Raw genomic sequence first — 24,238 nt, 5'->3', positions numbered from 1 at the left:
TCTGCTGTTTTACCCAGCCTTTAAACTGACTATTGACTTAGCTAGATTTCAAACCTGAGTTGTGATTAACAGTATTATAGCTACCTTTGAATATTACTTCAGATTTTGCTATTCTTTTAAAATTTATTTATTAGATTTACATGTATAATATTATACATATTCATATGCACAAGGAATACATATAAATATATAAAGAATATAGTATAATAAAACAAATAGCTGTGTACTTACCAGTAGCTTAAGAAATAGAACAATACCTAATATTTCTGAAGCCTCTGCTGTACCTCTCCCTGAGATAATTTTTTATAAGTATTATTTTCTGTGAAAACAGTAACTGACACAGGCTGGGCATCTATTAATTATAAAATAAGCTATAAAAGGAAGAAAGTCTCAAACAACTACAGACTGAAACCAATTATTGTGACTTTATTACAATAGTTACAAACAATACTTTAGTGGTATGTATTTGTATCACAATTACTCAAACTATATACAAATAGATATTTATACAAGTCTACACTTAAAAAAAAGAAAAAGCAATTAATGTCCAAAAAAAAAAAAGTCACATTATCAACAAATTTTTTTCTAAAAGTTATGGCCAATAACAAAGGAAATTCACAGTTATTCTGAAAATATTTTAAAGATGCAGGAATCATATTGCACATAATACAGTTATAAACCTTACTGAGCAGATGTGTATATTTTAATCTAGTTTTTCACAAAATTTACATCATGCAATACTTCACTGTATACAGAATGGTAGAACTACAATAAACAGGTTAACTTACAAACTTTTAATATAATGGCCACAAAATTAGAATTTTTTAAAGTTATATTTAAAATAATTTTACTATACAAAAAAACACAAAAAACCCAACACTCCAGTGTAATAAAGCTTAACAGACAGAATCAAAATTTGTTCACAGATCAAGTTACATTTTTAGTGTTCTTCTTTATCTTTTCCTTTCTTTTCCTTTTCATCCTGTAGTGCAGTACCGAGTTTTTTAATAAGAACTGACAGAACCTTGTCCAGTGGGTCCATAACTCCTCTTTGAAGCCACTTAGGAATAGTAGTCCTGGCATGATGAAAGCCCAATTTTTGAAGAATATAATCAACGCCTACTGGATCAATTTTTCTTCCAGTCCAAGAAATTAATCTAAAATAATTATAAGTCATTATTATTAAGGAGTACAGTGCCCTAGCACAGTGCCCTACAGTGCCCTACAGTGTCCTGAAGGTAGGTTCAAGACAAAGTATTTTCAGTAGATGCAAATGATTATCTAACCTACAATTCCTGGATTCACTGTAATAGCACTCAAAAAATGTGTGAGCCTACACAGCAACGGCATTTAGTGAATTTCATCATGATTAATTTATTTTAGGCCTCAAGTTACATGGTCATCTTAGTTACAAGGACATCTGGCTCATTCTAAAAGATGGTATTAACTTGATGGGGGGAATCCTTTCATGATGTTCACGTATATCAAATCATGATGTTGTACACTTAAAATATCTGTTTTGTCAATTATACTTCAATAAAGCTGGGAGAAAAAGGCTAAAATTTACTAAGTGTTTGCTATGTGCTAAACGTGTTTGAAGGAAGAACCATTTTTCTCCCTATTCTTTCCGTTTTCTTCCATATAGAAGAACAGTGTTAGTGAAACACTCCTGGTCTTTCTCTGCCCCCTTATTGGTGATTTATCTGATTGGCAAATTAACAGAGGAACTGAGTAGTGTAGTTCAGTACCCTCCTCCCTACCTGCTCTTCAGGAACTTCTCATTTTGAACTGTTCCTCCATGCCATAGGTTTTTCAAGGACAGGCCCCTAAATAGTTAGCCCAAGACGGTTCGTGGCTGCCTGTAGCTACGTGAGTACACAAGGCTGCTGACTGCACAACTCTAGCATCCCTCTGCCCCCCACCTCCTGAGTTCTGCATCATTGAGACCCTGTAGGTAAGTCCAAACCTAGACTTCGTAATAGAAAGACATTGTTGCTTGACACCAAACCACATTCTGTTATCAGCTTTATAAGTATTAAAGCTGTAATTTTGATTTCCAGCTGCCTCTTGCTGTTTCAATTGATCCTGAACTTAGGTAGGGAAAAGGAGGGTATTAAGCACTGGTCTGCTAAAACTCTAATGGTTGTAAGCTTTTTCCATTAATTAACTCATGTAACCATTGTAACAACCCTTGAAGGTAGGTAATACCATTTTCCAAATTTTTCATGTGAGGCACCTGAGGCATTAGATCCTTTGGCCAAGGTCACTCAGCCACTATGCTATGTAGCTGGGCTTAGAGCCAGAGCCCTTAACCACGTGCTCCACCAGTATATTGTATCGCTTAATCTCTTGATAGGTATCTAATATATATATATATATATATATATATACACACATATATAATATATGTGTGTGTATATATATGTTTATAGCAAATTTAACTATTTTTATTCTCATTTTAAATTAAAAGATAGTCAATTTCATTATATTTATTGATATTTACATATAATGGACGGTTTTCTGTATTAGGACCTTTGCAGTATTTTAATATTGACACTGTTGATATTTCTCATGAGTATATGTACTATTAATACCAAAGTGTATTGTTGATTTGGTTACAACATATTTTATTAAATACAGATTACTAACACAAAGTCACTACTTTCTGCTTATACAGGAGTCCACTGAATAATGGAGATCTTACTAGTTTAGAATGACTTTGTGGCATAAATATATCTGAATAATAACGTTGTCTAAATGAAATATGTATCATTCTGCAGAATGTTGTGCTGCACTTTTTTTGATACTGTTATTGCATGATGGACAGTTATAATCTGATTAACAAAGCAGATGAGAGGAAAGAGGAAAATAATGGGAAGGTTGTGTTAAATCACACACAAGGACATACAAAGCAAGTACCGCTAGTTACAGCAGAAGTTTAATGTAATTAAAACTAGAAAATACTTTGGAAAGTTTGATATGGAAACAATGTGATGTAGCTGGGATTGTGACTGTAGTAGAACATGACACAGTAAAGGAACCTGAATCTGAATTAAATCTGACATTTCAGGATGGTTTTATATTGCTTAGTATGCAGACAGAAAGACACTGTGACACTGTAGGTTCTATTACATTGTCATGACATATGTGAAAAATTGTAATGACTACTTAATGATGATGTATGACTTCTGTGTCTTACAAAACAGTTTATTGTAGCTACCTCAAACACCTGAAAATAACATCCTGCTGAGATGGTGAAAAAATAATAGCAACAGCAAAAGTGGAGTTACTCTCATTTTTTACTGATTAACTGACAGGATGTCATGTCACACACTGGATAGTTAGTCAGCACGGAGCTATTCTCAGTTGTTTGTGCTGCTTTTGCCTTGCTTAGAAGCACTTACAAAGGAAAAAAGGAGCAGCAAAAATATCAGTCAGAAGCTGTAGAGGCTGTAAGTGACTAACATAAAAATATTTTTTGGTAAACCATATTTAACCTGCTGCATTATTTATAACCTTTTTCTCATAATAATCTCATAGGAAATAGGTAAATATATACACCCACTCCTTACCTAAGAGTGGGTTCTAGATGCCATGTATTGCACATAAAATCTCTCCAGTCCACAGTAGTGTAAGTGATGCTGTCTTCTCTGTCTTTGTCAGAGGAATTTTCGTCATGAATGATAACTGGACTTTTCTGTCCTGGTCGAGTAGATAAAATCCGAGGTGGAAAAATAGCTATAAGGAAAATGATATATTAATATTGCAAATACATATCTTATAAATTTATTTTAAGTCACTAAATGAACAAAGTAATTGGCTCCATTTGTTTTTATTTATAAACTGGCCAAAGCCTCATTTAATTACATTTCTTAAAAAATATTTAAAAATAAGCCATAAGTAAGTGCCAGTTATTGGTATTTCTTGGAGAAAGACAATATCGAAGTTATTTTATTCTCTCATAAGAATTAGAAATAACATGTCATCATTTATTTTTGAGTAATAGCACATGTTTTACATGTATCTGTGTGCCTAAAACATACAGTAAAGAATATTTGATAGCAGGCACAGGACACTGAAATTGACAGTTGTAGGGCTCCTAAAAAAATGCCTGTAGCTGGATGACTTTTTAACAGCTTTTTTGAGATATAGTTCACTCGTTTAAAGAGTACAGCTCAATGGTTTTTTAATGTTAATGCCTATATATATATATTTGAAAGGCTGCACTAACTTAGGAGTTTTTTAGGTAAGCAGTCTTTTCACTCTTCATAGTTGAGTACTCAAATGTTTTATGAAAAATGAAGTCTTTTAAAATTGGTGATCATAAATGATATATTTAAAATTGAATCTGGGACAAAAGTAGCTTTCATATGATCTTTAATAAATACAGCATTTCTATAGGGCACAGGTTTTCAAGACACAAATTGGGCATAAAATAATGATTAATACGAAATATGATATGTATTATGTAGCTCTGGTTATAACTGTTAATTAGCAGTGGGATAATATATTGATTGGGAATGAACCCAGGAATGAAGCTGTACTCTCACACCACATCGGAATACAGATGTCTTCAGTTATTGCCTGGTCTGTTGCTCTGCTTTTGTTTATTATTGATGGTGGTTACAGTACAACAGTTTATCTGGATGTTCTAGGAATATGTTGATTCTGCTCTAGTCTTACATACTGTTAAGAATTTTCTGAGGCATGTTTATATTTATTTTGCCCAACACTACTTGCTTTTAGTTTTTTTAAAAAATATATACTTACAGCTATTAAAATATTTTATTTATAATGAAAATCCCCATAAGTAATAGTTTTGTTACTGTAAGTCTGATAATCAAGTCCCTATTTCCTCTTTTCGCAATGAAATAATGTCTTACAACAATTTCTAGAAAAAATACATTTTAAAAGAAATACACACAGTTCATGGCAGGCCAACACAATATTTCATAAAGTGACAAAGGTTCCACATAATACCTGAGGGAAAGAAATCTGGCAGGCATTCATACCTAGGTAGACTAGAAAAGAATTCTGCACTTCACAGCTTTATCTAGAATCTGTGTTTCTCCACATTAAGTTTAAATATTAAGGCAGAGAGAAAAACAAGAGGATTAACAGTGATGGTATATTTTGTTGCTCTATGTGAAGACTGGATCTATGCATATTATACATAACATTTCCTATTATACGCCTGCAGTCATTTTACTTGAATGGCTCATAGATTTCTCCCAGCCATCATTATTGCTTTCACTCTCACTGAATTTTTGGCACATCTAGATTAAATAGTAATGGAAGAGCAACTCAACTTATGTATGCTATATTTACACTCTTTCCACATGGTCTTTTGATAATCTGTCTGTTTTCTTCACTCAAACATTCATCATGAAGCTATTTTGAAATATCTACAAGATAAATTTTATATTTCTTTCTTCTTGGAAAAAATGAAGCAGTTATTATAGTGTAATTATAGTGTGACTTGATTATATTTAATAAGTTAAATAAATTTCATCTATTCGAAGCAGTTTTTTTAAAAGCACATCTGTTGTTTTTACCATTGTATATTCATATAGTTGCACAATAAATATTTATTGAGTGAATAAAGACCATATATTTGGAGAGCATTCCATATCATGACATTTTAAACTACCTCATTCTTTTAAACAGCTACAGAGTATTCCATTTCATTGTATGGACACACCATAATTTATTCAGCCAATTCCATATGGATATGAGGGTCACCATATGTTTCTTAGTGGGCCAACATTTAAGTTTCCAGTGAGTAAAACCAATGTTAGCTAGCTCATGAAAACAAGACACCACTACTGAGGTCTAAATATTTATAAAAAAGATAACATTCTGTGCATTCTAGACAGATATATCTTCTTCTTTAATTCGGTTTTCCCAATTATGTATGTAACTCTTGCTAACTTTATTATGTAGTTGTTTCTCTAGTCATTTCACTTTGACCAGCAATATTTCCTCAAAGAGGTTTTCTTTTCTAACTTTGTGAGACTATCTTACTAGACCTGATAATATACAGAACATATATGGAAACATTGTGTAAAGTATAAAACACCATTCAGTTTGAGATATGGTTAGAAAAAAAATGAAATGTACCTGGCAGATACTCAGAAAGTCTATCACATAGTCTTACTAATATATATTTATTGATATTTGTAACTCATAGAGGAAGGAGACACATTCTACCCATTTTATCACTAGACCATAAAAATCCATATAAATTGTAGTTAGAGCTGCCTTTCCTGAAGCTTGAAGGGAAAAACAAAACCAAAACCAATATGTTACCCACCTTTTTCTTTTTCTTTAAGATAAGCTGACACTAAATCATGAAGAAACATGATGAGCTCAGCGTCCATCGTCACACAAATGTGGTCAGTGAACTCTGTCACCACACTGCATTCTACCTTTGGCTTCAGGCTGGCGTCTGCAATGGCAAAGTTCTTTTACAGTAAAAGATTATTGAAATAAGTCCCTTCCTCTTCCCATTAACAAGGGATTTACATGGGTCCGTGTAAATGCCTCCACTTAAATGCAATTTCTGTATATGACTTACAGAATGATGATGATAGTTAACTAAGCACTTTCCAAGTATATGCCATTTACTCATAAAACCCTGATGAAGTCCTATTAGCCCCATTTGAGGAGAAAGAGGCACAAATGGAGTAAATTATTTGCCAGAGGTCATACAGCTGGTAAGAAAATCAATTTGAACCAGAAGATCAATTTCATTATATTATATTACAAAAATAACCTTCAGGGAAAAAAAGAAGTTTGAAGATCCTTTAGAATTTTCTTTTAGTTAACTTTAGAAACTAAAGATTGTTTTTCCACATACTCTGTAATGAAGGTTCTTGTGGTTCTTGAACGTGAATAGATTTAAAGTCAAGCTGCATCCTTGGTAATGCAAAGATAGTCTCTGTTTCATGATTGTAGCTAGAACATCCTCTGAATCCACTCAGCAAACTAGAATTCTTCACTGTAGTGCTATTCTCAGTGTTATTAGCATCAACATTACGAAGCAGATTTAGCTCTACAAGCATAATGATAAAGACAATAAGAATCAAACCAATAGGCATTGATAAGCATATAGCTTTCATGACATTGATACACAGAACTTTTATCATTTCAAAAGGCTGGAAAATGAATACATTTTAAAAAAGAGAGCCATATTTAAGCTTTGATTTTGAGACTAGTTATATGCCTCTATAGATATAAATATGGACACATTTATATATACATACATATACAAATATATATCTCACTATTCTCAATATTGAAGCTTTATAACATGATTTTGGATAAATCCAGTAAATTGTGTTTTTTTGTTTCTTGAATTTTGAATATTATTCTCAATTGAAATCGTATCTGAATTTAATGAAGGCGAAGTCTTAACCACTGGACCGCCAGGGAAGTTCCAGGAGGTCTTTTTTAAGTAAAACATTCAAGTCTTAACATGTCCCAGTCTAGTCAGCTTTTTAATACAGATGAAATGATTGGTAAAAGCAGTACTCTAAACTCTGACACAAAAACAACCGCAGAATAAGAATTTTCATGACTGAATTACTACAAGACCGGTGAATCTAATTTACTTCCTTATCCTCCTTTGTTCTGAGAACATTTTTAACAGTCTCTGATCCCTAGGGTTGCCTGTGCATAACAACTATTTTCCATGAGGCCCAAGCCATCTTCTTTTCCATTCTGAGAGGATTGAAAAAATGAATAAATTAAAAAATGAAAATGAATTTTAAAACTTCATCAAAAGCACTTTCTTTAAACTTATGACTTCACAGGAATACTAATATTTAGTTTCATTTTATTCCAGCCATCCTGAACCTTAATTTTTGGTATTCTATTACTTAGTTGTATAATAACTTTCCCAAACCTCCAATGTGAACATTACTATAAAAATATTTTTCCAATTATAATAAACTTAATTTCATTTAAACCAATTTTATTTTGAATGTTTTCAGTTACATATAAAATAATTTTAGTCCATGAGATGTTGCACTACTAGGGTGGTGAATCATGTACTAATATTGCTACTTAAGGCAGCTGGAATAAAACGAAAATTGTTTAAAGAAATGGAAATTCTCCCTACACTTAAATTCTAAACACAGTCAACAAAGCCCCAAATAGAGAAAACAAAATAAATCTCTCCAAAGAATCAAACTTTTAACCTTCATTTCTTGTGGCTGTAACGTAATTGAACCATTCTTTCACGCTTGCTACTCCATGGGGTGGATTTTCATGGCGACGCCTTGTTATCTTGGTTATTGTTGCCATAGGACTTTCCAAAGCACCGCATGGTTTGGTAACCATGGTATTATGGCCCAGATGAAAATCCAGTGTTTGTACAATATATGTAGAATGATCACTAGCGCCTAGAGGGGAAAAAAAGTTTCTCAGTGTAACAAACTATATTTAGATGCAAGAAAAGTTGTGGCCCTAGAGCAATAAATTTAGCTAGGTAAGTCATACATAGATACAGAAGGCTGTAAAACTAAGGAGTACAAAAGAGAGAAAAAAATTCACAAATACTTTTTCTTGTAGTTATAACTGGATCTATCCCCAAGAAGATGAAGAACATCAACCATTTTTTCCTTCATCATGAAGAAACCACTGAGTAGAAAATTAAAGCTAAAAGAAACTGTGGAGGTAAAAGCACAGCCTGCCCATAAAAGTCTTGTAAAATAGTGTTGACTGGCAAGTAGTTTCCTTACACTACCACTGTGTGTCGTCTTCTCTTCATGTTTTTATAAGAAATTTTTACAATTTTTACAAATTTTTACAAATGACTATGGCCAGCCACAGCAGCAAAAACTTTAATTGCCTAAGTAAGAAACAGAGTGAGATGGTAAGTTCAGAAATAAGTCCTTTAACATGTCCCAGACTTTATAGATACTGACTCATTGGCAGTGAACTCCTTGACATTGTCAGATACATGATAATAAATAGAGATGGATTTCAGAAATACCATAAGAAAAACAGATAAAAGATATGAGAAAAGAAAATTACTTTGTCATATATAATCATATAAGAAGATGAGGAAAAGTGAAAGCTGAAAATGTGTCAGTTTACCATCTTCCCAGATTTTTTGAGCTTCGGTCCAAAAAGCAATATTTGGTTCCTCTAAGTGAAAAAGGGCCCATGATTTTGAACGGAAATTTGGACCATGAAAACAAGCTAGTGTCATATGATTTCCATGTAAGCTCATTGATCCTCCAAACTGCATTCCATCTTCCGGTAATGGAATCTGAAATAAGGATATGTGGCATCCTGATACCACCTTCAATACTCCAGGCCAATGTCGATGATGAGCTGCATCGAGCACTGCAAGAAAACAAAAAACCACTTATCCTGAAATATCTCATGAACATCCTGAATGCTGAGTAGGAAGACAGCAGGTGGCTACTTTCTACAGCTGAAGTGACTCAGATAACAGATGAAAACAACAATTCAGTCCCTGGTTAACATTAAGCAGAAGCTAATAAGGATACAGTCTGGGAAAAGATGCTGTGTAAGGATGGCTAGAACTCAGGAAAGTAGCAACTTGCTAATAATAATTACAACTAATGCTTCTGTAATGATTAATGATTTACAAAGTGCCCGCATGAAATTTTATGTAATTCTCACAGTATCTTTGTAAACTAGGTATTTCATCTAGACTCTTCAAATGAAATAGAAGAGGGGTGAAGTGAACCAGTGAAGGCCTAGAAATCAAAGGCAGATCCCTGATTTTAAGTACTGGAAAAAAAATCTTTTATACCCTTTGCTGCTCAGAAGTGGTCTGAGGACCAGCGGCTTCAGCATCGCCTGGGAGCTTGTTAGAAATTCACTCTTATGTCCACCCCAAATCTACTGCATCAGAATCTGCATTTTAAAAGCTCTCCAGGTGCACATTAAAGTTCAAGAACAACTAATCAGATATACAGTTGACCACTGAACAACATGGGGGTTAGGGGCACTGACCCTCTGCACAGTCGAATATCCATGTATAACTTACGGTTGGCCCTCCACATCCACACTTCCTCAGGATTCAACAAACCATAGACGGTGTAGTACCACAGTATTCATTACTATTGAAAAAAAATCTGTGCGTGGGCCTGCACAGTTCAAACCCATGTTTTTCAAGGGTCATCTGTACAATTCATATTTATATTTCCCACTTATTCCAATAATATCCTTTTGGCTGTTTTCCACAATTCTCATTCTGGATCTAACCAAGGATCATACATCATGATCATGCAAGGATCATGCATTAGTTGGCGTATCTCTTTAGTTTCCTTTAATCTAAGACAATTCCTTAAGCCCGTTTGTCTGTTTCCCATGACAAAGACTTTTTGGAAGAATCCAGGCCATGCATTTTTGGGAACACTCCTCTATTTGTATATATGTCTGATACCAATTCTAGTTTAAAGGAAATGCAGGGACTAGGGGAGCAAGATAAATGAAACAACAAAGAAGCAACTGAAAAAGACCCAGAAAGTAGGATATTCTGCAGGACAATTGGCCAAGTCTCTTCAGCAAGTCAGGTCACTAAAAAAAGGACTATACTGAATTTAAAAATAGTAAAGGAACATAACCATTTTTAATCTGTGATCTTGGATATACTGGTTTGGACAAACCAGTTGTAAATATAATTTTAGATCAGTTGTGGACTGTGCTGAGGTGACTAGAGGAGATAATTAGCACAATGGAAAGTTTGAGACTGTTGACTGGAAAAGGCTACAAAACAATATGAATAATGTTTTGGTAAAAGGTACATATATGTGTGTGTATGTATATATATATACATACACACACACACACGCATAGAAAAGTATCTGAAAGTATATAAAGTGTTGACAGTGATGATTTCTGGGTAGAATGTGATTTTTTTTTTTTTTTTGCTTGTATATGTTTTCTCATTTGTTTTCCCAATGCACATGTACTGCTTATATGATAATAAATCATTAAAAATTATCCTGCTTCTGACTACTTTTCACTTTTACCACTCTCTCTCTAGTTAAGGCCACCATTGTCTGTTGCCTGGACTCTCAGAAAATCCTCCTTACAATGGTCATGTAAGTCTGTAGCAATGGTAATGGTAATTATTGCAGTGATTTCTTTACTTTCATTCTTAACCACCTTGGTCTGTTCCCCACACAGCAGCTTTAAAAAGGATTAATTTTTTAAAAAGTGAATCAAATAATATCAGATCTGTTCAAAGCTCTCCAATAGCTACCCATCATATTAAAAATCTTCTCTTTGGCCTCTCTAAGTTCGTGTCCAGTGTTTTCTTGCTTGCTCACTCTGTTCCACCACAGTGGGCCACCTTAATGATCCTCAAACAAGCAAGTTTCCTCCCGACTGTAGGAGCTTTGCACCTTTCAGTTGCCCACTTTGCCCAGAACTCTCTTCCCCAGATCTTAGCCTAGCTGTCACTTCAGAAAAGATTTCCCTGACCACCCTTTCTCAAACAGCTATCCTCACAGTATGTATCACAGGCTCTGTGATCCTGCCCCTGCTTTGTTCTTTTTCTCAGCATTTCTCTCTACCTGAAATTATCTTACATACTTACTTAGCAAATTTGTTATGGTCTGTCTCTCCCATTAAAATGTAAGCTCCATGAGGATAGGAATTTTTTCTACTTAGTAGATCTCCTATGCCTAAAACAGTGCTTAAGAACACGGTTGATACATAATAAAAATTTGAATTACTGAATGAATCTGCCTAATATGACACAGGTAATAAATCCAAACTCAGACATTCTGATTCCATAGCCCATGCTCTAAACCAGAACGTGGTGTTGTCATATTTAGTATTAAAGAGCATGTATTGTATCTGAATACATATAGTTGTATGTATTAAACAGTCAAATGAACATGAGTAATGTAATGGGAAATACAATGTAAGCTATTCAGAAGAAAAGAAAATATATCTAATCATTAGTTGTAACTTGTAATTATGTAATAAGGTAAGAATTAATTTGTAATGTAGTGATGTAATCTGTAGTAATGGCATGATTGTAGATGAGCTGTGGCAGGGGGAGGAGATAATGAATGTGAATGACTTCCCAAATGATGGCCTCTAATTCCACTGGCGGGTAGGAAATTGGGTACTTTGCTGAGTGAGCAGGATAAAAAGCATATGGACCACTTTTTAAGTATGGCACATCGATATTATTTTAAATTAACACATATTTAGTGAAAGATAAAGCATATATAAAGCCTTAGTCTTCTAACTCTTACATTGTTCTTGTGAACTTTTCTCTAGGTTATTAGTCATTGTCTTAGGTGGAAGATAAGGAACTGGTCCCCAGGTAGACAGAGCTCGTTTGCTGGTGTCAAACTGTTGAGTGAAAAATTCCTGCAGCTTCATTCCTATTTTTATCAGGTCTGGTGTAGTTGATCTTGATATCATTACTTGGAAAATATCCCACTTCAGATCTCCATGGACAAAAATTTCACTAGAGCATAAAACAGAATCTTTTATCATATATATTACATAAGACAGTTTAAAAGCACAAGAAAAAGTCTCTTCCCCACCAGTTTTTCATTCATATTGATTGTATGATATAAAATCACTGTGCAGGAAAAATGGTTTGTGTTTTCTCACTGGATGATAGAAAATATGTTGAGTAGTCATGTAAAGTACTGAAAAAGTAATATTTTACTAAATACCTTTTATCGGTCATGCTTGAATCCAGTGTGTTATACAGATTTACTTTCCATTCATCCTGAAGCTTGAGATCAGCATTACTGAAGATACCCATGAGAATACTTGAGCCCATGTAATCAACACGAGCTTCAGTAGAACCCATAGTAATCTGAATTTTGTGACTGGGTTGCTGATTTGGATGTTCAGAAATATGAGCTAAAATAGAAACAATAATTAATTTTCACAGAAATGCCTCATGGGAAAAAACTCATCAAAATCAATTTTCAAATACTTTTCTTCAACATATTGTTCAGTTGTAAAATTTCAACATACCAACCATCTCCAAAGCATTGACATCTATAGTCCCTCCAACTACTCCTCCTTTAGAATCTAACTGTGATCTTCCTAGACCAACAGACATGCTTATCTCTCGATCTCGATTACTTCCTACTGACAGACGGCCCTGGCTCTTCAAACCACTAGTTGTCCAGCTATAAAAAAGAAAAAGTGTTATTAATTAGACATATGGCTTCCCGTGTCAATGAATTAAAACAGGAGTTAGATGATTTCAAAAAAGTTGGGCAATGAAACAATACATTTCTTATAAAAACTATGGTAAACATTTGAATATTAACATTAATGATGAAGCTTTCTTCTTAGCTAGAAAATTATGCTATTTTCCTTATCATTTTCTATCTTTTTAGAACACATTTCATGCTGTTTTTATGTTACAATATCTTTAGGATTAAACCATTTTCAGGATAAAGGTATATAATCTTTTATCTACTGTCTTCACTGTCTCAAACATTGCAGCTTTAAAAAAAGGTTTTGAATTGCTTTACTACAATTAGAAAAATTACAACTAATGATTAAATATATTTTCTTTGTATCTGAATAGCTTACGTTGTATTTCCCATTACATTACTCATATTCATTTGAACGTTTAATTGCTTCAGGTTGATAGCGAACACGACAAGTGTTTCCCATGGGGTCCCTTGTTGGCTTGCTGCTTTGTTCGATTTGTTAAAAGGAGTTGATGTTTTCGAAAGTGAATCTAAAAATAGAAAATCAAATGTACATTCACATAGATGCTCAGCCAATTACAAAGCAAAAACTACCCATCACTATAATCCAGAGAGTAAAATAATGATATTCTTGTGTTAAAACCTAACATTTACTAGCTGTCATATTGCCTCCAAAATATTAATAGTTACCATTTACTGAACGGTCAGTAAGGGTTGCCAGCCTTACTTCTTGAAAGCTCATAGTTCTGTATGAGCTCCATCTTATATGAGGAGATTCTGGTGTGCATGGGATATAGCAGCACAGATCGTTTATCACCCTAGGATTTTCTTACCAAAGGAGAAAATCATAAGTTGCTGCTGCCAAGAAGAGAACTTGGAAGGTAGGTACCATTCTGAAATGCAGAGGCTGGCTGGGGTGCCTGTCTTCTGTGTTCTTATGGACTTAGTATACATCCTGAGTCCTGCATTGGCTCATTATACTCTAATCTTACCTTAACTACATCATTCATTTTATATACTTAGACACAAGTAGAGCCTTGAGCACATAAGAGTTAAAAAAAAATAGTGGCTGAATAAAAGAATGACTGAAAGACTGAAAGACTGAAAGAATGCAAAGATTAACTTTTTCAATATGGAGTTTACAACACTGTAGGTCTGTTTTACTTCCTGTGGTGCATGCTAACAATATGCTTATTCCTCTCTCCCTATCCCTTTTCAAAGCGACTAGCCATCCAGCTGTCTCTTCTGCTAGCAAATACTGTGAAGTGCTTTGTCTGTTGTTTGGTTTGGGGTTCCTCCCTCAACCCCGCATCTCCATAAAAACCTGCAAGAGAGTAACTTCCTGCAGTTGGGGCAGAAGTCTGGGAGTAACTAATTAAGATTTTTATCTTGGGGTCACTGGAGGGCTACTGATAACAAGGAGAGCAGTGTTACCTCTTTGGGGAACTGAAGAATCAGACACACTTCTTGACCTTATGGAAGCTGGGGATTTTAGGCTCTGTGCTGCTGACCCTGGTGACATGGTGCTGTTTGTCATATGCTCATTGAACACATTAGGTGACTGAGGCATGTGGGTGAAAGAGGCTGACTGACTAGGCTGCTCCCAGGTCCTGCAGTAAGCTTTCCTTGAAGATTCGGGGGAAAGGTGTTGGCTTACACCTTCAATGGAATCAGGTGTCCCTGGGCCAGATGCTAACAGAAAAGTAGATAGCAAAAACAAAATTAACAGGGTAATATCATCATGTTATAAAATAAGGAATTTCACCACTCCACCATTTCTAATCACATTTTATATTCCTTCCAGTTCTCTGACAACTGTATGATGTACATTTTGCAAAGTACATTCCAGCATGTTATTTTTTTAAATTCTCACAGAAACTCCATGAGATGGGTAGGACAGGCACTCCGTCCCATATTACAGATGAGGGAGTAGACCCAGACCCAGATTTCTGATATTTTCTACTGTATCATGCTAACTCTGTCTTTCACTTACGCAGTGTAATACTACAACAATATCTAAGTCCAAGAGAAAAAATGCAATATGATAGCATGTCCCCAATATATTCTATTTTCCATGTTTAACCATGATTAACTTGGTTAAATGTATTTCTGTGTTTCCAGATTTTACAAAGATTACAGGGTAATCATTACAGAATAAAAATCAGCTGAACTTAACCCCTGAGAGTGCAAGTATTTTGTGACCTCCAGTGCTAGTGCATTCGCAGTGGTTATTTGCACATTAAAGGGGCTCCACTAACATTTGCTGAATGAGTGAAAGAATTGCAGGGTACAACTTACCAAGTAAGACAAAGTTTGTGTTATCAATCATGGATCTTGTTACTATTGTAATCAAAATGAAAAGCAGCCTAAGTATAATTTATAATTACAAAAACAAGCTTACTTGGCAAATTTATAGTTTGGTCTCCAAGGAACAGGCGTCTTGCAATACTCCTCCTATACCAAGCTCTTGGAAATGCTAGAATTTCACTGAGGCGGCGCATGTCATATTTAAAGGAAGCAGACCCTATATCACAAACAGCTGATACATAAATAAAGTTTGTTAGAACACATTTCCAAAACCTTTAATATTTTCACATGGTAGGTAATAATAGGACATGATATTACACAACTGAATTATAATTCTATTACAATTCATGAAATACCAAAATAAGATACATAGTATGATTAGTAAGTGATAATGTGTTCCTTCCACAAATGATAAAAATAGCACATTCTGCACTGTTAGTTCCATTTTTAAGGTGAGGGCAAATTGGAATTCTATTATCAAGTGATGATATTGTGAAATTCTCAGAGAGGATCTAAAGATCGGTCTTACAAACAGCTTCCAGCTTTAACATAGAGCTCTTCTCAAATATGGGAAATGAATCATCAGGATGAGCTAGAATACAAACTTCCTCAAAAGTAGCTGCAAACCAAATAACTGTATGGCAAAAACTACTATTTTCCTTTTAGACAGAAAGCGGCCACTTGTCAATCTGAAAGCACTCTCATGGCTGTCTCCCGGGGTTCTGCTCTGAGCACACTGCTGCTTTTGCTTCACGTGCCTTCTATTCCTCCACCATAGCTTCTGTTGCATTTACATGCCAACATCTCCCAAACCTGAAGTGTCTGTTTCAGTCTGAGCCCATAACCACACAGCCCATTAGCCAATTGCCTACCAGACCCTTTCACCTCAAGGTCGTATAGGCCATTTCCTTCTTTATTTTCTATCTAAGTTAATGACCTCACTGTCCCTTCAGTCACCTAAGCTAAAAGTTTGAGGCATCCCTGTCTCCTCTACTGCTCCTCATACAACTTGTCCTTAAGCTTGTGGATTCTCATATTTCTCTTGAAACCATTCCCTCTACTCTTTTTTTCCTATAACAACTCAGGCCCTCATCCCCTATTGCTTAGTCTGTTTCAACAGCTTCCGCAAGCATCTTTCCACTCCACCACCTCTTTTCATTCAACCATCAAAACTCCCTTCCTAAAACATCAATCTGAAGCATCTTCCTTTTTTTAAAAAATGTAAACAGATTATTTTATAATCCATATATAATTTTGGTTGTTTTTTATGGTAAGAACACTTAACATGAAATCTACCAGCTACAGATTTTTAAACGTACAATACAGTATTGTCATCTTTCGGGACAGTGTTGTCATATCATTTCTTAAAAATTCTAAGGGCTTCTCCCCGCCCAAAGGATCAGAACCCTGTTCTTTAGCCTGGCATATGAGTCCCCCCTACCCCAATCATGTCCTGGGCTATTTTACCAGCTTTACCTCTAGCCAACTCCTCTCTCCCTCTGGCCTCACCTACTGTGTACAACTAACTAAATGTTCAGTTATACCTATGCTTCAGCTTCAGTGAATCAAAGTATGCTCCAAAAGCATACTTTCTGACACTTTTGTACCATTAAATACCATGTTGCTATAGCCAAGGATATTCCTACATAATTTTGAAGATCTGACCCAACATCATCTCCTTTGTGAAGCTTTCTCTGATCACTCATATAAAGCAGAATATGTTTCCTCCTCTTTAAGTAAACCTCCATTATAGGATTTATCACACTGCACTGTAATTTGTCTACTAATAAGACCTTCCCTTATTCATGCCTGCACCTTCAAGCATCTAGCAGAGTTCCTGGCACAAGTTCACTGTAAAATAAAGGCTCAGTATATGTTTGCTGAATGACCAAACATATATTGTGTTGAGTGAGTTAAGTATACTTACTATATCTTTTCAGTTAATAATTTTAAAAATTTTCACTTGCATAGTACTCTGAATTCTTCAAAATGTTCTACATGCATTTAATTTTAAATACTCAAATCACAACGTAAAGAAAATGAGCAAGTGAATCTGTCCATAGTTATGTAACTAGTTATAAAGCTGGCAACACATATGCACACAACTCAAGATCTAATGACACCAAGTAAAAAATTTTCAACACTCATCTCTCCTTAGTGTTTTAAGAATTTCTAATTAAAAAATCAAACAAAAAATCATAAACTTTACCAATTCATGGTAGAGAAGCGAAGAAGCAGTTTTCAGTGATTCAATTAGGCATATTTTGGCCCTTGGGTGATATTTCCATGTATTTATCTAGCAATCATATTTCTAACATTGATTACCTGGACTGAGATAATACTTGGCTGGACAGTTATTCTCCTTTAAATCAATTTGTCACTGAATGCTTAATATTACTAAATGTATTTAATAATTAAACACGAAAAGGAGGCCCTTATTTAATTCTGGAAAAACAGTATTTTAATTAAAAAACTATAAAATTGAATACCAGATATATTTATTAGTGTAGTGTCCATTTTGCTTGCAGACTTGCTTACAGACTGACTTTCAAAAAATGAGGCACCTCCAGAACGCCTTATCCGAGACAAACTCACTTTTACAAACTCGAGATTTATACTGAGTGAGTCTTTTCGACCAGTGACTGAAGTGGCTTCTTCATCCACATTCCCTTTAAAAAAAAAAAAAAACAACAAACCAAAAACACATGCGTGTGAACACACACACACCCATATATATATGTATACACACACACACAACTACCTAGTTACATGAAATTATCCAATAGGCTAGAATATGCTATCAAATAACATCACTTAAGTGAGTAAAAATTTAAACAGAATGACCTAATGAGCATTAGGCATTCCTAACAATAATTTTATAGGTTCAAGCCCATAAACATAATAGATGATTTTTACAGCGTCCCTCCAGCAAAAATTAGGATGGACATGGAGTGTGTGTCTTTATTTGTCTAAATAAGTCAAGAGACATTCACTAATATCAACATCCTATGCATTTTTTAGTGGTAAATCTGCACTTTAAAATGCCAGGGGAATTTAAGTTCACTAAATAACGAGTAATAATAGTCTCATTTTAAATTAACAAATGTGATGCACACCCTTTAAAAATTTACTATTTATAAAATATAATTTTTTATACAAACAGACAATGATTTGATGAAACATTTAAAATTTAAGTAACATAAGTAACCTCATATCTGAAGCGACTGCACGGTGTATATCACTTATAAGATATTTGGAGTTTTAAAATTCTTATATAATTGATTTACCTACATTACTTATTTCATATTTCTACTTATTATGTAGAGACAGGATAGATATTATCAAGAAGAAAAGTAAAGTTTCTGATCTCATTTTATATCCATTATTAAAGATAACATTTCTAAAAAGATCAAAGCTTGAAAAGATGCGATAAATTTGAAAAAGATGCAGACATGCTAAGTATACCTAATCCTCCTGATCCAGGTGTAAGGCCAGAAACAGCAGTTTTTTGTTTCCCTGCTCCATATGGATGAAATACATAAAGTGAAAAGTCAGACATGCACGCAGTGAAGCTCAACCCAGATGAACTGCTGCTGGAACTGGTCAGATCTGACTGACTACTACTATGTCGACTTCTGCCAAGAGGGCTGCCTAATCCTGACAAACCTACAGGGAACACAAGAACACCAAAATATTTATAAGCCACAGAAAATTTAAAAAACTGTCACTAATATAGTCTCAAGAAACAAACATGACTTGAAAATAAAGTGAAAATAGTCAAACATTAACCGATCAATAGAGTTAAATCCTTGAAATTAAAATGAGGACTTAGATGTATTTTCCAGTTAATTCATAAACTAAGGCTGAATATTCTGTTCATCTTTGAAATAATTATTTATACATATGACTGGCCAACTCCATGGTTTCCTGTTTCTTTTCTCCTTTGTTCTACAGGGAGCAGGCTGTGGAAGAGGTACAAAACAGCTGGGTTTTAAGCAATGGAGGAGGAGAATGAACTGTAAAAAACCCAAACCATATAGCTGGAGTCCACATTTCCCAGAAACAGTGGAAACAGAGTAAGGTACACAAATAGAGAAAGTTGAGGATCTCCTTCTCTTAGGCAGCTACGTGCCCTCACTGGCAACATCTACCGTGGGTGGACAGACTAATTCCAAATATGCTTTAAACATAAAAAAATATGAGACTGTCTGAATGGAGCTTTATATGATTTGCCAGTGATTCTAAAATACGTATCTCCAGACCAGACTTCTTTTGGATTCATATATTGCAGCTGGTTACTTGACATCCCACTAGAATGGATCACAGACATGTGATCACCGACATGGTAAGACAAAGCTTACCATGTCCAAAACTGAACTGATCTTTTCCCCTAATCTGCTTTTCTTCCAGTATTTCCCATCTCTTTAAGTAACACTTCCATGCAAATAGCTCAGCCAGAAACCTGGGAGCTATCTGTCATCCTTCCCACTTGTAACTTCCTATCATGCAACTTATCACCATATCATTTCTATGTCTAACAACATATACCAAGTATGTCCATTTTCCTCCATCTTACTATTGCTATTCTAGCCTAAACAATGATCAATTCTGGGCTGCTGAAATGGCCAACTTCTCTGCCTGCTTCCTTTCACTCTTGTTCTCCTCCAAGCAACTGCCACACTGCAGCTCGACTAGTGTTCTAGAAGTGTGAATGATAATCACGTCCACTTCCCTGCTTAACCTCTCAGGTGGCTTCCCTGAATGATACGGCTCTTTCCTATCTATATAAATCTTGCTCATGCCAGTATACCCTTTGTTCACCATGCTCCACTTATACTAGTTGTATTCTTTTTATTTTTCAGAGTTGTCAAACTCTTTCCTACTTCATGAATTCTTGTATTCTGTACCTGGAGTGTTTATTCCCCCAACTCTCTGCTTGGCTAACTCATATTTAACCTACTTCACGTTTCCACTTAAAACATGTTTGTTTGCTTATTATCTGTTTCTCCAAATTCAATTTAAGTTCCATATTAGCAGGCACTATGTCTGTTAGCTAAGTTCACTACAGTATATCCAACCCCTAGTACTGACCCAGAACTCAGTAAAGTTCAATAAAGATCCTTTAAAAGAATGGATATTGTCGTAACCTACATTTCTTATACATTTATTCTCATCATCATTCCTTCTTTCATGCTTTATGATGATAGAATAAGAGGTGCTGTTTCATTCGTTAATTTTCTAAAATAAATGTGGACATAAAAATAGCTGCTCATTTTATTTTCCTCTCATTATATATTTCTAGCATAGTACATATACACTGCTATAATAATTTGTGTTAATAATTTGTGATATTTTGTCATTAAGAAAAAAGTGAATATCCCAACAGAGAAATGGGCATGGGCATATTTATCCCCCTCTGTCAAACAGCCAATAAAGTAACAATATAGATTAAACTAATAAAATCCCATTTTAGTCAATCATATTAACAATGATTGAAAATAAATTTAAAGCAAAGTGTTGGGAAGAGTACAGTGAACTTGGCGTTCAGATACGTTGTGGTGAAGATGCAGAAATCTTTATAGTCTTACTAGAGCGTAAAATATATCAAACACCTTAAAATGTTTGCACTCTCTGACTTAGGAATTCCACTTTTAAGAATTAATCCTATGGATGTTTAAAAATATTTATATACAGAGATACTCATCTCAATATTATTCACAAAATAAAAACCAAAGAGCCCAGAGAGTTTCAAATATATGATCAAAATGATGTTATATCATACAGTCATTAAAGTTATTTTAGAGATAAATACTTAATAATTTGGGAAAACCTATATTTAAAATTTCTGAAAGTTACATAGCAGAAGAGACCATATTTCAGTCTTTCCTGGGAAAAAGATCATATCTTCACAAAAATGCTAGAGAGTAGGTAGGAACTCATAAAGGGATATTATTATTTTCATTTTTGATACTTTTCTGTTTTCTTTATGTTCTGTAATAAACAATGAGTTAATTTTATAATCAAAAAAATATGTTTTCAAAAACCAGCACTACCGCTCCAACGTGTTGTTGACTACAATACAATTCCAGCAGCAATATCTAGGAGCTAAGTGTAAGACAGTGGGCTATGGCATTAGCAAAAATCTTATTTGTAAAATATCAACTTTTTGTTTTGAAAATTTTCAGAGATTTACACAGCAAAGCAAATGTTTTGCTTTAGCCATTTCTCCACATTGCGGAATATCCCCTGGGGGCAGAATCACCCCCCCCCCCCACTGCTTGAAAACACTGAACATTAGTTCTCTCATCAATTTTCATTCATTCTAGTCTCTCTTTTAAAAAATGGCCAAGAAAATCTTTATTTTTTTGCATTTGTGATCTCTAAATGATTTTTAGGGCAGAAATGACACAGTTTTAATACAGTGAAGTGTGACTATCTCATCAGGAAATCATCAGTTCTGCTTTAAAAACTAAACCTTTCATGAAACAAACATTTGAGGTAGGTAACAAAATTTACCATTAAAAAGTCTTTTTATACACACACACACACATACATACACACAATGTGATATACTTTTAATTCAGTGTGATAAGAAATCCTTGCAAGATAATACTACATCTCTTATTTACCATTTGCAACACTGATTACTTGTAATGTAAAAATATAGCATAAAATCACTAAGAAGTACTTGAACACATTATCACTCATACCTCATAGTGCATGTAATGCGTACGTGAAACCAACAACAAAATGCTATCCCACTGCCATTCCTTGTAATAAAATACACTCAAAACTTTGATCTACTATAGATTTTTTTCTACAAGTACTCTAATTCTCAAATATTCTCCTTTTCCAAATTTATTTATTTGGCAATATATATTACTGTTAAAATAATATTTGGCTTTATGCCAATTGAATAAAAGAATGTTTCCACACCTGGTGTTCCAGTTTTGCTTGCAGAGGTCTTTGTTCCACTCTGAGGAGCATTACCTCCAGGGGATAAAGTCTCTGCAGGATACGTAGCCCCTAAAGTCTCCAGTTCTCCTCGGTTTGAAGAAAACACCAAGTCCAGGGATGGCAGCTTTAGCATGCATTCTACTCTTGACACCGGTAAACAGCTAAACTTGATCTGTGAGGGCTAAAAAGTGCAGAAAGCCAAAACAAAAGTTTCTAGGAGCTAGATGATTAAAAATTTTCCCACTGGACTCCAAAAATTACATTCAGTTTCCATTTCAGTCTACATATACCAAATTTATTATTTGACACTTAAAAGAATTTTGTCTTACTTAAAAGAATTTTGTCTTTAGTGTGTCCTACCTTTTTCAAACAGACACACGATACATTAACCAAAGTATATTAACAAAATGGTATCATTTAAAAAACTCTAAATATTTGAGGAACTATCTCTAAGCAGTAAATATGTAGACATTTAGATAATTCAGAACATTAAAGATGTTTACGTTCATATTGTTCATAATCAAGTATTTTAAAGGAAATGATTTCCTTTTATACTAAAATTTTAAAAGGCTATTGCATTAATAACTGAAGTTTTACAAACTCTCAAGCCCTCACTCATTACATGTTTTCATCAGATCTTCAAAAAAGCTTGTGTAAAAACTCCAGAAGATCAGACTGAAGTTCTTTTGGCCAAATTGCTATTGTAGAAATTAATCTGAACAGATGATCATTAGCGTTTCTTTTTTTTTCTTTTTTTGCAGTATGTGGGCCTCTCACTGTTGTAGCCTCTCCCATTGCGGAGCACAGGCTCCGGACATGCAGGCTCAGCGGCCATGGCTCACGGGCCCAGCCGCTCCGCGGCATGTGGGATCTTCCCGGGCCGGGGCACGAACCCACGTCCCCTGCATCGGCAGGCGGACTCTCAACCACTGCGCCACCAGGGAGCCCCAACAGCGTTATTTTTTAATTAAGGCAGGTACGCTGTTTTTTCAGATATAATACTATTGCACACTTAATAAACTACCATACAGTGTAAACATAACTTTTATATGCACTAAGGAATCAAAAACATGTAACTTGCTTCACTGCAATATTTGCTTTATTGCAGTGGTGGTTTGGAACTGAACCCACAATATCTCTCAGGTATGCCTATACTCCTAAAAGCCTACAGATAGGACTGAATTTTAGAATAAAATACTAAATATATAACTCTTAGAAAAATCTAACAAAGGTACTATTGTGACTTTGTATCTCAATTTCACTTTATATCTGCCCCCAAATGACCATAATGACAAGAAATATAGGCGCCATCATAAAAAATGGCATAGAGTGCTGAAAAAGTTTTAACTTACATATTTTCACATTTGCCACAAAAGTATGAGATCTCAATTTTGAAAACTCAGATATGAACCTCCTCAGCAGACAAGTAAATACACACATAAAGTTGTACATATACTTCCCAAAGGTTCACACAACCTCTAAGCCATCATAGACATACTAAAGGTCCATGAAGCTTAAGAAAACGTTAAAGGGTAGTAATATTGTAAATGTTCAAATAAACTTAAGAAAATTTTTTTTTCTTTAAAACAGAAAGGAATAAATGAAGTATATCACCTGAACTCGTACATAAACCACAACATCTACAGGGAAGGAAGAGTAAGCAGATGTTGAAGATGATACTAGTGATGTTGTTGATTCTTCCATAGGATCTGGTATTTCAAAATGTCCCATATCTTCATCTTGTGAGCTGATAGCTGTTAAAATATTTAGTTTTAAGTGCACTCTTA

General features: G+C 34.6%; 1 protein-coding gene across 3 annotated transcripts in view; it reads right to left on the bottom strand.

The window, feature by feature from the left end:
- Window positions 1-399: 399 nt before the first annotated feature.
- BLTP1 (bridge-like lipid transfer protein family member 1) overlaps window positions 400-24,238 on the bottom strand; it is a 208,272-nt gene continuing 184,433 nt past the window's right edge. For 2 of the 3 annotated variants that reach the window (XM_027103636.1, XM_027103637.1), the window contains 16 exons: window positions 24,066-24,205; window positions 22,431-22,632; window positions 18,960-19,160; window positions 17,984-18,163; window positions 15,589-15,726; window positions 14,622-14,879; window positions 13,567-13,717; window positions 12,997-13,154; window positions 12,687-12,879; window positions 12,255-12,472; window positions 9,103-9,354; window positions 8,202-8,405; window positions 6,860-7,054; window positions 6,314-6,448; window positions 3,573-3,738; window positions 402-1,157 (listed from right to left, as the gene is read on the bottom strand). In XM_027103636.1, coding sequence (XP_026959437.1) covers window positions 941-1,157; window positions 3,573-3,738; window positions 6,314-6,448; window positions 6,860-7,054; window positions 8,202-8,405; window positions 9,103-9,354; window positions 12,255-12,472; window positions 12,687-12,879; window positions 12,997-13,154; window positions 13,567-13,717; window positions 14,622-14,879; window positions 15,589-15,726; window positions 17,984-18,163; window positions 18,960-19,160; window positions 22,431-22,632; window positions 24,066-24,205 — 3,008 coding nt within the window. In that variant the 3' untranslated portion in view covers window positions 402-940. Of the gene's footprint in view, window positions 1,158-3,572; window positions 3,739-6,313; window positions 6,449-6,859; window positions 7,055-8,201; window positions 8,406-9,102; window positions 9,355-12,254; window positions 12,473-12,686; window positions 12,880-12,996; window positions 13,155-13,566; window positions 13,718-14,621; window positions 14,880-15,588; window positions 15,727-17,983; window positions 18,164-18,959; window positions 19,161-22,430; window positions 22,633-24,065; window positions 24,206-24,238 lie in introns of all 3 variants that reach the window. The other variant, XM_027103638.1, reaches the window with a different exon arrangement.

The sequence above is a fragment of the Aethalodelphis obliquidens genome, unplaced genomic scaffold (assembly GCF_003676395.1).
Source record: "Aethalodelphis obliquidens isolate GAN/ISIS:26980383/991018 unplaced genomic scaffold, ASM367639v1 scaffold6, whole genome shotgun sequence".
NCBI lineage: Eukaryota > Metazoa > Chordata > Mammalia > Artiodactyla > Delphinidae > Aethalodelphis > Aethalodelphis obliquidens.
This window is presented reverse-complemented; position numbering and strand designations above follow the sequence as displayed.